Genomic DNA, 16,928 nt, shown 5'->3' on the forward strand with positions numbered 1-16,928 from the left:
AAATTGAAACGGAGGGAGTATATTTCTAGTGAAGGGCATTTGGGACACAAAACAATTTCTTGTTAACTTTGGAGACAATTCCTGAATTTGTGCACAGAGACCACAATGGTGGGGTTGCAATTATAAATAATTTACAGTAGTCCAGTATCGATTAAATAAATAAACTATAGGACCAAGATATATAGCTTTACTAAAAAAAATTGGTGTTGATGAGGTCAGTCCTTACCCCTACTTGTTTATGGAGACAAGGCAGACAATCATGGCATCTTAAGGACCATTAAAAGATCACGCAATCCTAACAAACCTATCTTCCCTTCTTTATTATTGCAATTATATATCTCCATTACTTCTTAATATATAAATACATATCACCTCTAGCTGGAAAACTTCCTCAACTGAAGAAAGAAGAAGAAGAAGACGGAGGAGGAGGAGGAGGAGGAGGAGGAGGAGGATAAATAATATGTATTCTTTACAAGAAAATGATGAGTTGGTGTTTCAGATTCTGTCTAATCCTTGCCAACAAAGCAAGATCTCCCAAGATCTGGTTATGGATTATGCTTCTCTGGAGACACGTACTCATCATGATCCTTTAAATATTAACAATTCCCAGGTCAATAAGAGACTACCCAAAAGAATATTAGGTACTACTGATAATAATATTCCAGATCATAAGAAAGATGAAACTGCTGCTGCTGCTCCTGCTGATGATTTCAAGCTTAGAAGAATTATGCATAGAGATATCGAACGTCAAAGAAGACGAGAAATGTCTGCCCTTTACTCTTCCCTCCGTTCTCTCCTTCCTCTGCAATATGTCAAGGTAATATCATTACACACACAGACACACATATATGGTGTTTTCTTGTTAATTGGAGTATATCATACTCCTGACTAGTACTCTTCAGTAAAACTTAAATACCATTAAATTTAATTTAGGTATTAGTTAGGCTAATCTGATCAGTTCTTTGTGTTTATAGGGCAAGCGTTCGGTATCGGACCACATGCATGAAGCCGTGAATTACATAAAGGAAATGCAAGCAAACATCAAAGAATTGGAGAAACGGAGAGACTTGCTAATTAAGTCGTCTTTACCTGATTCAATCCCACATGGAACTGGAAATTTTAGATCAAATAATTTCACACTTTCCCCAGATTGTGTTACGGTAAGCCCCTGCCTGCAGGGTGGCATAGAGATCTTAATCAGCGTTGACTGTAAATCGCAAAGTTTTCCACTTTCAAGAGTGCTGCGGGAGCTTCTGAAACAAGGGATTAATGTCGTCAGTTGTGTCTCTGCTAAAGTGAATCAAAGGTCCCTCTACACAATTCAGATCGAGGTGCTGTATATGTGTATTGAATTAAGATCTAATCATATTTTGTGAATTAAGTGTAAGGAATTATACTATCAGGTTTAGTTAACCTATAACAATGGGCTAATCTCATCATATAGTAACCTGAAAAATAGAGATTATAACATGTAATAACCGGTTAAATTTAATAATGTAAAAGTTCTTTATCCTATTATGTAGTATAGAATAACTTGAGCTCAGATAATTGGAGAAAATTTTCTTTCATGCTTTGTTAATATGTTTCTTGTAAATTGGCTTCGTAATCTAGTTTAAGCATTCATTACCTTCTTTAATGAATCATCCATCCTCCTGCAGGTGTGCGATATGAACAACATTGATCACCAGGCATTGCAACAAAAAGTGATTGATTTAATCAATGTGGACTTGTAGTTCTCGAGTTATTACAACTAGTAACAGACCATGCAGGTGCATTCATCTTACAAAATTTAGCATTTAACACATGGTCAGAATTCAATACTCAGAACCGTTGCCATATATTGTTTGTAGAGAGTGCATTATTGCAGCTTTAATTAATAGTGTGATGCGGTGAATGCCTCCCTCCTCTATATATCTTTTCTTTTAAGGGAAAAATATCTTGATGGACAATAAAAAAAATCCATCTTCCTGTAGTTTAGACAAATTCTGATTTCCATGTTATACTTTTATAAAAAGTCGGAGTTCAGTTGATTAATAAAGCATTCAGAAAAAAAGATTTTCTTCTTTTACTTCCGAATTTGACTATCAATTGAGCTCGTTATATACTATTTTTGATATGCAAGCTATCAGTATGAAGATATATAGAAGATGCTAATGGATACTTACATGTACTTTGCTCATGATCTTCTTTAGACATGAAGTGAGCAATTAATCTTGTTTTGATTTCAAAGTTAATTCCTCTAAAAAAATATTAGTGCAACTTAACTAATAATTAACTAGATGCTCATGCATATTGTTGAATGTCAAACTAGTCAAAGAAGAAGATATGGAATGTAATCCTCTTAGGACATGCAATTAATGTTGAAAAGCACAAATATCTGTCTGATGTGATTGCAGCCACTATTAAACACATTCAGATGGAGGCAAATAAATGTACATTTTTTCTAGCACATAATTGGTCATAACCATGAAGATGATTAGTTAATTAATCCGGAAAATTGTGCTCAAGAAAATGAAGTTTATTCTCCAATCAGATTTACCTTATATTCTACATACAAAAGGTTTTAAAAGCTTTTAGTTAATTAGTGCTCTTTACAATGTAACCTAGCCCTGGGTGTGGGGGGAAGATGCTCAGATCTGTGGAGTGTTTGTTCTACAGACTTATCTGTTTCCACCAATATTGGATTCTGTGGCTTATACAGGAGCAGACGTTTTTTTTATGTGTTTTGACAGGAGAAAAGGAACACGAACTATTAAGTGAAGACATAACAGCACTCCAATCATTAGCAATCTCCCCCTGTGCTTGTGTGTTTTTAAGCAAGTAATAGTAAATATACTACTATCTCTATTCTAGCCATCTTGTAACCAGCTATATGTTTGGTTTGAAGTTCTCTTTATATATCTTGAGTAATGGTATATTAAACATTTGTCCCTAGCTTAGTTTCATTTTATTTATCTTTGTTAGAAGTATTTCAGCTAGTACTTGTAATATTTTGGCCCGCTTTGAAAGCAATTATGCTCTAAGTAACATGAACACTTCAGTCCGTAATAGTCTTAACTAGTTATTAATATATTATAACTAGGGAAAATATCCGTGCTCCGCGCGGTTATAAATAACTCTAATAGTAACAATGAAATTAATATTTTAATAACTGAACACTATAAATAGCCAAAAGTTCAACTGTATATTTTTAATGTACTTAAATATATAAAGAAAATTCCTTTTGAGCCCTTGGCTTGTCAATTTATCGTTGAGATTTGTTTTGTTTTGAAAAGTAAAAAGTATTCCTTTAATTCCAAACTTTGACATAATTCCATCATTATTTTATAAATATTTGATTATAGTTACTACTTATATTAGTGTAATTGTGAACATTTACTACTTATATGTGTAATTGTGGACATATATTTACATACATAATATTCTTTAATATAAATGTTCATATTTCTTAGTACTTTTTCTTGAAGGTTTTAAAAATAATTAATTTAATTTAATGTGTCTTATCTAACCAATTCAATCGGTTAGAAACTCCAATTTAATTTATAGAATAACATTAAACACAAGAAAATAAGCAATCTATATAAAATATAAGAAAGTTCCAAACCCCTTTTACTTCTTTTTTCCTTTTTCATGAATAAACAATCTAGAAATTTGTAATAATATGAACTACTCTACTTGATATTTGCAATTTGATTCTAATTATAACGACTAAAAAATAATTGATCGCCAAAAACCTATAACCTTTTGGGATATTCATTAAAAAATCATCTTGAAAATATTTACAATACTCACAAAACGATCAGGCATAAGACAATGTCTTTCTCAAAGCTGAATAGATCAAGAGATGTCTTCCTCAGGATCAAGCGAAATGCAGCCGGACACTTCTTATGGAGAATAATCTGGAGAGGATCAAGCGAACAAACCAATTAATTATAATCAAGATTGACTGATAAGATTACTCCTTTTCTAAATAAAAAATAAAGAATAATTCATGGGCTAAAATCGGAAGAAACTACATTAATGAAACATGGGAAGCCTATTTCATACCCTTTCATAGATATTTCTTATTTCAATGCACAGACAACGTGTATAGAATAAGATTTTCTAATCATTCTAGATTGCAGATCTTACCCTTGTTTAATTCACAAGTAATATACATAAATAATACTCCCTCTGTTTTAATTTATGTGAACCGTTAAATGCATGATAAATTTTTACTCTACTGATTAGAGATATTCTTTTGATTTAATTTTCTTAACATTTCTTTGCTTTCTTTCTTTTTCTTCTTTCACCCGCCACTAATTTGGATAAATTTGAAATAACAGCTTTAAATATAGCCAAATCTCCTTTTCTTCTACAAGTAAAATATCTTAATAATACTCCATCATCTCAGAAGATATATTTATCATTTATAACATTTACCACCTTCTTCCATATAAATACTATAACAAAGAAGAGTAACCATATAGTGGCCACGTTTTCACTATGGTCCTTAAGAATCAACATACCACCAGGATTAAGCACAAGTAATTTTTTTTTTTTTGGGGGGGGGGGGGGGGGTTAAGCTTTAGTTTCTTTGAGGAACGCCCATCTTAATTCCGTGTTCTTTTCATCTTAGAGACCAGAGCACTTACATCAGTATCAGAAAGCACGCTCTTTAACTTCATGTTGTAAAAGTGTGCTTGCCAATATTCTTGAATTTTCTAAGAATTGAAAATAGTATATATTTTAGTAACTATATTAGTTAAGCCTTAATCTCAAGATCCACATATATTATCGTTCTATTGTAATATTAGTTTCATGTGTCAAACTTTCCCCTTGTTTTTTTTGTAATACCAGCTTCTCTTTAATGTTTCAGATCCTATCTATGAGTCTATTTAATTAAACTAAACTATATTAAAACATGAAACTATTATATATTTTTGTACTTTTCAAGATTATATAAAGATAAAAATAAGGTACTATTTTTGTATTATTTTTTTTTACTTTATGAAAGGTACATAAAATAAAATATTTTTGTAATTTTCATTTTCTTGTAATAAAATAAAGTAAAATAGTCAAATTAATTAAAATAACTATATTAGGCCTAAATTAAATATTTACATGCTAAAATATAAAAAATCTTGGGGAGGGTCAAAAATCACATGTCTACAAGCCTTAATCTCAAGATCCACATATATTATCGTTCTATTGTAATATCAGTTTCATGTGTCAAACTTTCCCCTTGTTTTTTTTGTAATACCAGCTTCTCTTTAATGTTTCAGATCCTATTTGTTTCAATTGCATCAAATAAATCAATATTTATTCAACTACGTACAATAACTTGGAGATTATCATCGCATTTAAATGATAGGTAGAGACTCAGATGTTTTTGAAGTTTTGTACATCCCCAAAGGCATATATCTCGCCTTCCATTAAATCTTTGTTAATTAGTTCCAGCAGGCTGTTAATTTCGTTGTACTATATCCCTCTTTCCCATGGATATCGACGTTATGCACACCACTCCATTGTTTATCACCACATGCAAATGAAATAAAATATGAAAGACAGGGAGGAAACTCTATACTTTAAAACCCAAAGTTAGTAAGTTATATAAAATTGAAGAACATTAAATGATAACGTTACCTAGTTATTTGAGCAATTAATTTGGATGAGTGATCAAATGTGAGGGAGGTAAAGATAACGTGGAATATTAGAAGTCATGGAAGAGAAAAAACTACTAATATATTAAATGATTTTGAACAAATCTGTTCTGTCAAAAATGTAACGGTTTGGAGTAGTTGTAATCGAAAGAATGTGTTTGATCACTTGTTTAGATAGATTAGAAACGGTGCAAAACAATATGATTACTACTTAATAAGTGAAATTAAGTGGAAATTGAGTGAAATTATCAAAAAATTGAGAAAAAAGATAAATAACAATGCTAGTCATTGGGCCAAGTCACATTTTTCATTCCCTCCTTTATATATATAGACTAGTTATTAGAATAATATATTACTCCTTTTTAAAAAAAAAAAATAGGCATGAAGTACCCGTTGAATCATGTGGTATTAAACATGTTTTGTTATTCCTCATTAAGGATAAACTAACTAATGATAGAAAAATGCTATTCTTTTTTAAATAGACCAAATAAAAAAGTAAGCCATTGAAACAAAATAAGTACTCCTTTTGGGATGTCATTCTGCACTCTCTTTGTAGGCAACCCTCTTAGATTGATCATCCCAAGTTTCAGACTGCAGAACTTACAAAGAGACACTGTAGGGCGACCCAAAGAAGGTCAAATTCAAAATGTTTCCTCTCTTCAAGTTCTCAATCAAATAACGTTCCTGAAAATGAGAAGTCAGTAGTGTTATGGATTTTAGAAAATATATAAGCAGCAAGAAGGTTGAAAAATAGGATTGAAAAGCTGTCTCTAAAATTTTATTAATCATAGGGCTTTAAATAGCCAAATAAATAAAGTAGTATATATACTCCTCCTACAACTAAATTATTAAACTCTAACTATAATAAAAATTCTAAATCTTCTAGCAGACTCCTCCTAAAACTAAACAACTAATTATTCTAGAAAACAGTAGCAGTAACAGATGCAAAATCCAACACTCCTCCTTGCTTCTGTTGCTGCAGTCTAAAGAAGGTCATCCTCAATTCCTTCTTCTGCTATTAGTGCTTGTGCATGAGCATCTTTAAACTTACACACTTTTGTAACATGACTTTTTTGCTTGCAATTTCCACATAATGCATCAGGTCTCCACCAACAAAATTTTTCTAAGTGTGTTTTCTTTTTGTAATATTTGCAATAAGGATAATCGACTTTTTCGTTTTGGTGTTTCGCATAAAAAATACCCTCAGTAACTTTATCTTGTCTGAATGCCCTTCTTTGCTCTTGTGCTTGAAGAACACTTATTAATTCTACAACAGAGATGGTAGAGAGATCTTTAGACTCTTCCAGAGAGGAAATTTTGGATTCAAATCACTCGGAAATTGTCACAAGAATTTTTTCAACTATCTTGTCGTCTTTGAAATCCTCGCCAAGCAACCTGATTTTATTGACAATTAAAGAAATTCGGTCAGAATACTTAGCGATGGTCTCATCATCTTGCATTCTAAGGGATTCAAAATCTCTTTTCAAATTTAAAATCTATTTTGTCTGCCTTGTTCACTTCCTTGATACTCCTGTTTGAGTGTTTCCCAAGCTTTTTTTGCTGTCTCACATGCAATGATTTTAGAGAAGATTGAATCTGAAACTGAATTTTGAATTATAGTTTTGACTTTGTATTTTTTGGTTTTCTCATCTGAATGAGCTTTGATTTGGGCAAGGGTAGGATTTGCAGGAAGTGGTTGTATAAGTCTGTCTTCCATTACAAATTCCCATAGATCATAAGCTTCAAGATAAGATTTCATCTTCACTGACCAAATCTGATAGTTTTCACCAGTGAAAGTTTGTGGGGTATTCAAAGAGAGACCGTTGCTTGCCATTGTTAAAAATTTGGTTAAAAATCGGTATGGGTAAAAATGCGTATGGTTTAAAAGTGTTGAAATTGGTTGTTTTTCAGCGAATTCAGAGATCCGTCAAGATCAATCAATGGAGGCTCTGATACCACTGTTATGGATTTTAGAAAATATACAAGCAGCAAGAAGGTTGAAAAATAGGATTGAAAAACTGTCTCTAAAATTTTATTAATCATAAGGCTTTAAATAGCCAAATAAATTAGTAGACTCCTCCTACAACTAAATTATTAAACTCTTACTATAATTAAAATTCTAAATCTTCTAGAAGACTCCTCCTAAAACTAAACAACTAATTATTCTAAAAAACAATAGCAGTAACAGATGCAAAATCCAACTAGTAGCAATATTAGTACGCCATACAGGCTCCAGAAGATATAAAATCTAGTTTTCTCAAGGGATGGGTGCCAAGTAGAGAATGTAGGGGTCGTTTGGTAGGGGTATAAGAATAGTGTTTAATATGATAAAAGGCAATGCAAAATTGATGTGGCAAATGCACGAAACTATCATGGAGATTAGAAGAATTATTTTGCGGGCTAATGTGTTATTCAACATTGCTAGAGAGAGGCAAATCAAGTTGCCGATGCCCTTGCAAAATACAGTATTTAAGACATGGAAGCAGTTTTCTATGATCCTAAAGATCTTCCAAGGAATGCGATAGGCCCTTATGTTCTTGATAAAGCTCAAATTGCGTCAATAAGGCATAGACAAAGGAAAAATCTTTTTGTGTGATCTGGTATTTTTTGCTGTATCTATCTTAGATTACAAGACACTTTATAGCAGGATATACTATTACTTGTCTCTACTATGTTGTCCATTTGTAATCAGTTGCATTTGCCGGAGGTTTTGGCTCAAAAGCCCCCCTCAGTTTTTGTATAATCTTTTGGTTTGCAATAAAGGCCAGCGCCACCTAAGACGTGAATTATATATATATATATATATATATATATATATAAAGGAATAGGGTATATTAGTAATGCTGACATTAGTTATGCAGAGATTATTTCTTATCCACTGTTTGATTTGGTGTATTAAAGCATTACATAATTTCTAAAATATGAGTTGTTTACAAAAATACCCTCGTATTGTTTAACTTTGTACACTAGACAACGTTTTTTTACAGTAGAGCAAAAATAAAATAGAAAACCAATTGGAATAGTAAAGGTAAAAAAGAAGGAAACTTAATTGCTATGACATATAATACAAAATACCAATTATTAAAATAATGGGTAGATTTTTAACAAATAACGAAAACTTCAGTGTATACTTTGACCGAATTCAAAATCAACTTAGTATTAAATATGATATAATCTAACATATGATATTATTTTGATTATAGTAGAATGCTAAAGCGAAAAAATTATCACAATATGACGAAAAGTAATTGGAATAGATTTTGAGGGATTTGAGGGGCAGTTATGTCTTTAACTACATTTATGCAAGTATTAAAAATTCTTACATTGCTGATACCATGCTTTGCTATGTATTAGTTATACATTGGATAATACAAAATAGAATGTATAATTAATACTTGTACTAGTTAAACAAATGCTTGTATTAGTTTTACATAGATTAAAAAAATGTACCAAGCAAGCAATTAAATAATGCACAAAGCTAATGCTTGCTTTTTTTTTTTTTTCTATTACTCACTACCAAACTACTAAGAAAGATAAGAGCTTTTTAAGTTATTTTTGTGAAAGAAAAAAGTGTTAAAATTATGATTATTTTTCTTTTCACTTTTCAGACTTTTCAACGAAACAAGTTTAGAGAGTAGTGTTCCAAGTTTTAGAAAAACTGAAAACTCTCTAATAGCTTTTGGTTGAAAAAACATTCCGATCATTTTATTTTTCAATTGTTTTCCCCCAATTTTCTGACAAATAAGTGAAGTGGTCAAGATATTTCCATATACATTTTTGGATGCCCTTTTATAGAGAAAATAATCTAAATCATAATTTGAAGAAAAGAAACTGACATTACAAATATATCATGTACTTTAGTTACTTAATTATCTCCTGTAAAAAAAGCCATACAGCTAAATAATATTGTTAATGGGCTATGGCAACCTTACCCAAATGTAGTGTAGGATGTTAAGGTCCTGCCGTAGGTGTTACATGATTTTAGTTTTACAACTGAACTTTAATGCAGGTTTACGTATTTAAATTGGCGTGCCAAAGGTTTTAGTACTGTATGAAAAGACTATAAGTATCAAATAAGGGATAAAGCAATGCTTCTTCCGTATTTTATAACAGATCATTAAACAGCATCGTATCTGCTACCAGTGTAAAGAGATCCGAATTTCATATTTTTTATGTTTGTTAATTCCTTTTTTTTAAAAAAAAATAATTTATTGTTGTAAAGTAGCAGCTAGCTAGGGTATTAGGTATTCGACACCCAGTCCAGTGAATGTTACTAAACCCTACAAACACTTTTGAACCTTCTCTTGTTTCTCCTCTGTCCTCCATCCTAAGGGCATATATAGTATATAGCAGCCCTTTATGTTTGAATTTAAATTTAGAAGAATCAACCCCCCTCCCCCCATCCCACACAACCGCTTAACTAAAATAAGCTACTAGACGTATAATTCGTGTATAATTAATACATAATTAATTTATGGATACCGGCTAGTTAAAAAAAGTAAACATTAAACTCGATCGGTTATTTGTGTAGAGATTCCTTTAATTTATGTACTAATATTGTAATATATTTCTACACAATTAATATATTTTAACCAATTATAATATGCTATTCAATTCATTTTAAATTATTAAGTTAAAATTTACAATATATATGGTTACCTTAATGTAGATAATTTTAATATAGTGTGGAAAAAGAATTGTACGGAAGTTGAACTTTTTATATTTGAAATTATTGGTCCTCTTAAACCCAATTTCTATCCTTTAGAATTATGCAGTTGAGTGTTTGCTCACGCATGTGCCATATTTTATAGATAGTCCAAACACATAAACCACTTAAGACGACGCATTTACAAAATAATGATCCCTTATCAGAGGCAACTTTTGATAGATGAAATGGTACAAATTAACTAAATAAAATTTCAATAGAAATTATCGATCTCTTATGTTTTAACCAGACAAATTCTTGGGAAATAGATCATATAACTAAAAGAACATCTGTAATAATTTATAACATTAAACTCCCTTTGATACTCTCAAAAGAAAATGTAAAATTAAATATCAGAATTTCTTGACTTGAAAAAAGAAAAACCAAAAAGCTATGTTTACCATTTGGCATCATTGGACTATGTGTTGGGAATAAACCCCTTACCAAAATAATATTCACGGTAATAAAGCGGAATAATAATGTAGCACCGAGATACGGTAATTAACAAGAATAAAAGAGTAACAATGACACCAAGATTTTTACGTGGAAAACCCTTCTGAATAAGGGAAAAAAAACCACGACCCCGAGAGGAGCAACTGATATCACTATAGTAAGGAATTTTACACTTTGTAGGTCGGAGGTAAATACTCCAAAGACCACTACAACACTCAAAAGAAATAACCCTCTTTTGATATTCCCACCTCACTACAATATCGCTCACTCTCTATTTTCCTCACAGACTATTTTCTTATACCTTGTCTGTGAAACCTCACTCTTTCTTTCTCTCTTTGTTGGTGTGAAGAAATGAGAGTTGAAGCTCTCCTTTTATAGCCAAAGCTTCACCCTCTAAAGCCTACAATATTTGACAATTTACACACATTTTTCACAATTCAACAAAGTTGGCTACCAAACCAAAGAAATTCAACAAGGTTGGCTACCAACCAAACCAAGTCAACAAGGTTGGCTACCAAACCAAAGAAAACTCTTATTAGGCACATGCCTAATACTTCTTCAATGAGATGGACATCATCAATCTCCCCCTCCAGTCTCATTCATCCAGAGGAGGTAGCACTGTCTTCTAGTTTGAATGCATGCCGACAAGTTCTTTGCATAGCTCGAACTTGTTCCTTGGTACCACCTTGGTCAGCATATCTGCGGGATTCTCATTTGTAGAAATCTTCAAGACTTTTAGAGATTCATCATCTACCATTTCTCGAATCCAATGATATCTCACATCAATGTGTTTGGTCCTTGCATGGTACATAGAGTTCTTGCTAAGGTCTATTGCACTTTGACTGTCACAATAGACGACATACTCCTTCTGATGCAATCCAAGCTCTTGAAGGAATCGCTTGAGCCATATCATCTCCTTGCCAGTTTCTGTAGCAGCAATGTACTCTGCTTCAGTTGTTGAAAGTGCAACGCACTTTTGCAACTTAGACTGCCATGATATAGCTCCCCCTGAAAATGTAAACAAATATCCAGTACTGGATTTTCTGTTGTCAATGTCACCTGCCATATCAGCATCTGTATAGCCCTTCAAGATTGGATCAGATCCTCCAAAGCACAAACAATCTCCCGTGGTACCTCTCAGGTACCTGAGTATCCACTTGACTGCTTCCCAATGTTCCTTTCCAGGATTTTCAAGAAACCTGCTGACAACACCAACTGCGTGAGCAATATCAGGTCTAGTACATACCATTGCATACATCAAGCTTCCGACTGCTGAAGAATAAGGAACTTTAGCCATGTTCCCTTTCTCTTCCACTGTTGTAGGACACATCTTTTTACTCAACTTTAGATGACCAGCAAGAGGTGTGCTGACTGGCTTAGCATTCTTCATGTTGAAGCGTTCTAGTACACGTTCAATGTACTTCTCCTGAGATAGCCACAACTTTCTACTTGTTCTCTCTCGAACTATCTTCATCCCTAGAATTTGTTGTGCTGGGCCCAAGTCCTTCATATCAAATGACTTGGACAGATCTCCTTTCAACTTTGCTATCAACCCCTTGTCTTTTCCTACAATTAGCATGTCATCCACATACAACAACAATATAATAAAGTTATTCTCAGAAAATCTTTTGAAGTATACACATGGATCAGAATAGGTCTTTAGGTATGTTTGACTTTTCATGAATGAATCAAACTTCATGTACCACTGCCTTGGTGCCTGCTTCAATCCATAAAGACTCTTATTCAATTTGCACACCATGTGTTTCTTTCCAGCTACTTCAAATCCTTCTGGTTGCTCCATATAAATCTCCTCTTCCAAATCTCCATGAAGAAATGCAGTTTTCACATCCAACTGCTCCACTTCAAGATCTAGGCTAGCTGCTAAGCTCAAAATTGTTCGAATAGAAGTCATTTTAACAACGGGGGAGAAAATTTCGTCAAAATCAATACCTTTCTTCTGTTCGAAGCCTTTAACCACCAATCGAGCTTTGTATCTGACCAGCTTGCCATCTCCATCTTTCTTGAGTTTAAAGACCCATTTGCATTTGAGTGGTCTTTTACCCTTTGGAAGTTCAACCAGCTTGTATGTGCCATTTTTCTGGAGAGATTCCATCTCTTCTTGCATAGCTTTCATCCACTGGTTCTTTTCTGGATGGGACAACACCTCCTTAAGACTTTCTGGCTCCCCCTCATCACTGATGAGGACATACTCTGTGGAAGGGTACCTGCGTGACTCTACCCTTGGCCTCTCTGATCTCCTCAGAGGTTGATGTTGTTCTTCTCCCTGAGTGGGGTGCTCCACTTCCTCGACACCTTCATCAAGTTGCTCCCCCTGCTCAATAACCTCACCAGGTTGCTCCCCCTGCTCGGCAACCTCGTCGGTCGTACTTTCTGCACTTGTGGGATTGTTAGAAGTAGAAGGAATAGTAACAAAGTTAGGAATTATACCATTCTTCGCCTTTTCTGACATATCAGCAGCAGTTCTAACTTCACTTTCTCGGAAGACTACATCTCTACTTCTGATGACCTTCTTCTTTACAGGATCCCACAGTCTGTACCCGAACTCTTCATCTCCATATCCGATAAATATGCAGGGAATAGATTTATCATCCAGCTTTGTTCTCTGCTCTTTTGGTACATGTGCAAAAGCTCTGCAACCGAACACCTTCAGATGCGAGTAGGACACCTCCTTGTTGGTCCAGACTCTCTCTGGGATTTCAAACGCCAACGGAACTGATGGACTCCTATTGATCAGGTAACAGGCTGTCTGAACTGCTTCACCCCAGAATGACTTAGGCAGTTTAGCCATTCTGAGCATGCTTCTCACCTTCTCCACAATGGTGCGGTTCATCCTCTCGGCTACGCCATTGTGCTGTGGGGTTCCAGGAACTGTCTTTTCATGTCTGATCCCATGACTTGAACAATACTCTTCAAATTCCCTTGAAGTGTACTCACCTCCATTGTCACTTCGGAGACGCTTTAGCTTTCGACCCGTCTCCCTTTCTACTAGAGCATGAAACTTCTGGAAAACTTGAAACACCTGATCTTTGGTTTTCAAAATATAAACCCATAATTTTCGTGAAGCATCATCAATAAAAGTAACAAAATATTTGTTACCGCCCATTGATTCAATTTCCATTGGGCCGCAAACATCAGAATATACTAAATCAAGTATATTCAATTTTCTTTCAGACGATGTCTGAAATGAGACTCTATGCTGCTTACCAAATAAACAGTAGTCACAAGGTTTTACAGTTGTACCTTTGGCATAAGAAATGAGTGATTTCTTGGCAAGAATCTGCAATCCCTTCTCGCTCATATGACCCATTCTTTTGTGCCATAAATCTACAGAAATCTCATCTTGTGCCGCGTTCAATTCACCTTGGCATATTTCTGCATTTGTCCTGTACAACGTGCCACGAGCAACTCCCTTTGCAATCACCAATGATCCCTTAGTGAGTCTCCACTTTTGATTTGCAAAATAACTCTCGTATCCATCTCGGTCTAAAGCAATTCCCGAGATCAAGTTCATCCGCAAATCAGGTACATGCCGCACATCCTTTAGAACCAATGTGCATCCGACATTTGTCTTGATACAAATGTCACCAATCCCCGCAATCTTTGAGTAACTTGTGTTACCCATTTTCACTGTGCCGAAATCACCTGCTACATATCTGCAAAAAAGATCTCTTACCGGTGTGGCATGGTGAGATGCCGCTGTGTCAACCACCCATTCCGACTCTGGACCTGACAGGTGCATGCATTCCTCTTCCTCATTTATAAAGAGGACAACATTATCATTATTTTGCACCATGGCGGCTGTGTTGTCGTCATTCTTCTGGCCACTGGTTTCACCTTTGCCCTTCCTTGGATTTGGGCAATCTCTTTTGAAGTGACCTGGTTGATTACAGTTGTAGCAATTTCTGACTCTTGATTTGGATCGGTTCTTTGACTTCCCACGAGCTCCGGATCTACCATAGTTGTTCGAACTCCTTTGATAACTCCTGCCTCTACCTTCTGTGATGAGAGCCTGTCCTTGATTTTCAGGCTTCTTTCTCATCTTCTCATTGAGTAGAAGAGCCGATGTGACATCTTTCAACTCAATAGTAGTCTTACCGTGCAGGATGGTTGTTGCCAAATTATCGTACGAAGATGGCAACGAGTTCAATAGCAAGATGGCTTTATCTTCTTCCTCGATTTTCACTCCGAGGTTGGCAAGCTGTGTGATTAGTCCGTTAAACACATTTAAATGTGACAAAAAATTCGTACCTTCACTCATGTGTAGGGCGTATAACTGCTTCTTCAGGTACAATTTATTTGTCAGCGTTTTGGACATGTATAGGCTTTCCAACCTTGTCCAAATTCCACGTGCAGTGTCTTCATCAATGATGTTATTTACCACATCATCTGATAAGTGCAACCTGATTGCACTAGCAGCTCTTTCATCCAAGTCAGCCCAATCCTCAGCTTTCATGGTATCAGGCTTTTTGGAATCAACATCTAGAACCTTGTGTAATCCTTGTTGGATGAGCAGATCTCTCATCCTTCTTTGCCATGTTGAGAAACCGTTATCTCCATTGAATTTTGCTACCTCGTACTTTACTCCGGACATTTTTATTTTTCACCAAGTATAGTACTACCGACAGTGAATAGTATTTCAGTGAACGAGCAGAACCTGTGCTCTGATACCAGTTGTTGGGAATAAACCCCTTACCAAAATAATATTCACGGTAATAAAGCGGAATAATAATGTAGCACCGAGATACGGTAATTAACAAGAATAAAAGAGTAACAATGACACCAAGATTTTTACGTGGAAAACCCTTCTGAATAAGGGAAAAAAAACCACGACCCCGAGAGGAGCAACTGATATCACTATAGTAAGGAATTTTACACTTTGTAGGTCGGAGGTAAATACTCCAAAGACCACTACAACACTCAAAAGAAATAACCCTCTTTTGATATTCCCACCTCACTACAATATCGCTCACTCTCTATTTTCCTCACAGACTATTTTCTTATACCTTGTCTGTGAAACCTCACTCTTTCTTTCTCTCTTTGTTGGTGTGAAGAAATGAGAGTTGAAGCTCTCCTTTTATAGCCAAAGCTTCACCCTCTAAAGCCTACAATATTTGACAATTTACACACATTTTTCACAATTCAACAAAGTTGGCTACCAATCCAACAAGGATTCAACAAGGTTGGCTACCAACCAAACCAAGTCAACAAGGTTGGCTACCAAACCAAAGAAAACTCTTATTAGGCACATGCCTAATACTTCTTCAATGAGATGGACATCATCACTATGCTGTTTAGCTTGGCCCATCACTGCCCATAAGCTTATAAGCGTGAGCTAAGATCAATTTTTATTAATTGGTATATAGATGGTAATATTTAAGAGGAATTGAAAGGTGAAAAAAATAACATGAAAATAATTCTCATTATCTGATTTGACCAACTAACAATTATGAGGCTTTTCCCGAAACCTAAAGACGAGCTTCTGCAAAACCTATGCATTTACGTCCTTAAATAACAGTATAAAAATTAAATTTGGCGACCATATGCATGCCGTTTCAAAAAAAATTCAAAATTAGATTGTGCCTTCCTGATCATGTGTAAAGAGAACCCTAAACCCGAATCTTAGAGTAAGGCTTACTATTCCGTGATATAAAAGAGTAAGAATACGACAAGCACAGAGTGCGAAAAGGATTTCAAAATTATAAACAGGTCACGCAATTATTTGGTCAAACCAACTTCTAATAGAATTAATACAGACAATATCCCTATAAGTCACCAATGTAATCAGATCGCAAACCTAAAGATATGCTCTTGTATTACATAATAACATCTGCTTGGAGTAGTTGGTCAAGTAACAGTATTAATTAAATCAAAGTGTTTGGTCACTGTGCTACGGAAAAGATATTGATAATTAGTTTAAAAGATACTCTAGGTATGGTGTTTGGTCCACCTGTGTGAATGCACTTAATTAGCCCGATTTGGTTTAAAGGTAGTACACAAGTACAGTGACCAAACACAGCATTAAAAATAAAAATTTAAAAAAAAGATTTGCTAGTGAGATTCATTCTTTTTCTCTTTGATTTGATCCTGACAACAAAGCCCCTCTCCCC

General features: G+C 34.5%; 1 protein-coding gene across 2 annotated transcripts; it reads left to right on the forward strand.

The window, feature by feature from the left end:
- The first annotated feature begins 215 nt into the window (after nt 1-215).
- LOC104247183 (transcription factor bHLH36-like) lies at nt 216-3,033 on the forward strand. Of its 2 annotated transcripts, none has more exons than XM_009803139.2 (4): nt 216-817; nt 975-1,331; nt 1,659-1,769; nt 2,708-3,033. In XM_009803139.2, exons 1-3 carry the CDS (start codon nt 461-463, stop codon nt 1,731-1,733), a joined length of 789 nt encoding a protein of 262 aa, XP_009801441.1. In that variant the 5' UTR covers nt 216-460; the 3' UTR covers nt 1,734-1,769; nt 2,708-3,033. The 2 variants fall into 2 exon arrangements, with proteins under 2 accessions (XP_009801441.1, XP_009801442.1); XM_009803140.2 differs by having other exon boundaries at nt 2,733-3,033.
- The last annotated feature ends 13,895 nt before the right edge of the window (nt 3,034-16,928 follow it).

Source organism: Nicotiana sylvestris, chromosome 3 (genome assembly GCF_000393655.2).
Source record: "Nicotiana sylvestris chromosome 3, ASM39365v2, whole genome shotgun sequence".
Lineage (NCBI taxonomy): Eukaryota > Viridiplantae > Streptophyta > Magnoliopsida > Solanales > Solanaceae > Nicotiana > Nicotiana sylvestris.

Excerpts from the sequence above, each read along its gene's own strand:
- LOC104247183 (XM_009803139.2), top strand. The coding sequence starts at position 461 with ATGTATTCTTTACAAGAAAATGATGAGTTGGTGTTTCAGATTCTGTCT. Across the intron at positions 818-974 it reads TTCCTCTGCAATATGTCAAG|GGCAAGCGTTCGGTATCGGA; the intron begins GTAATATCATTA and ends TTGTGTTTATAG. Across the intron at positions 1,332-1,658 it reads TCTACACAATTCAGATCGAG|GTGTGCGATATGAACAACAT; the intron begins GTGCTGTATATG and ends ATCCTCCTGCAG.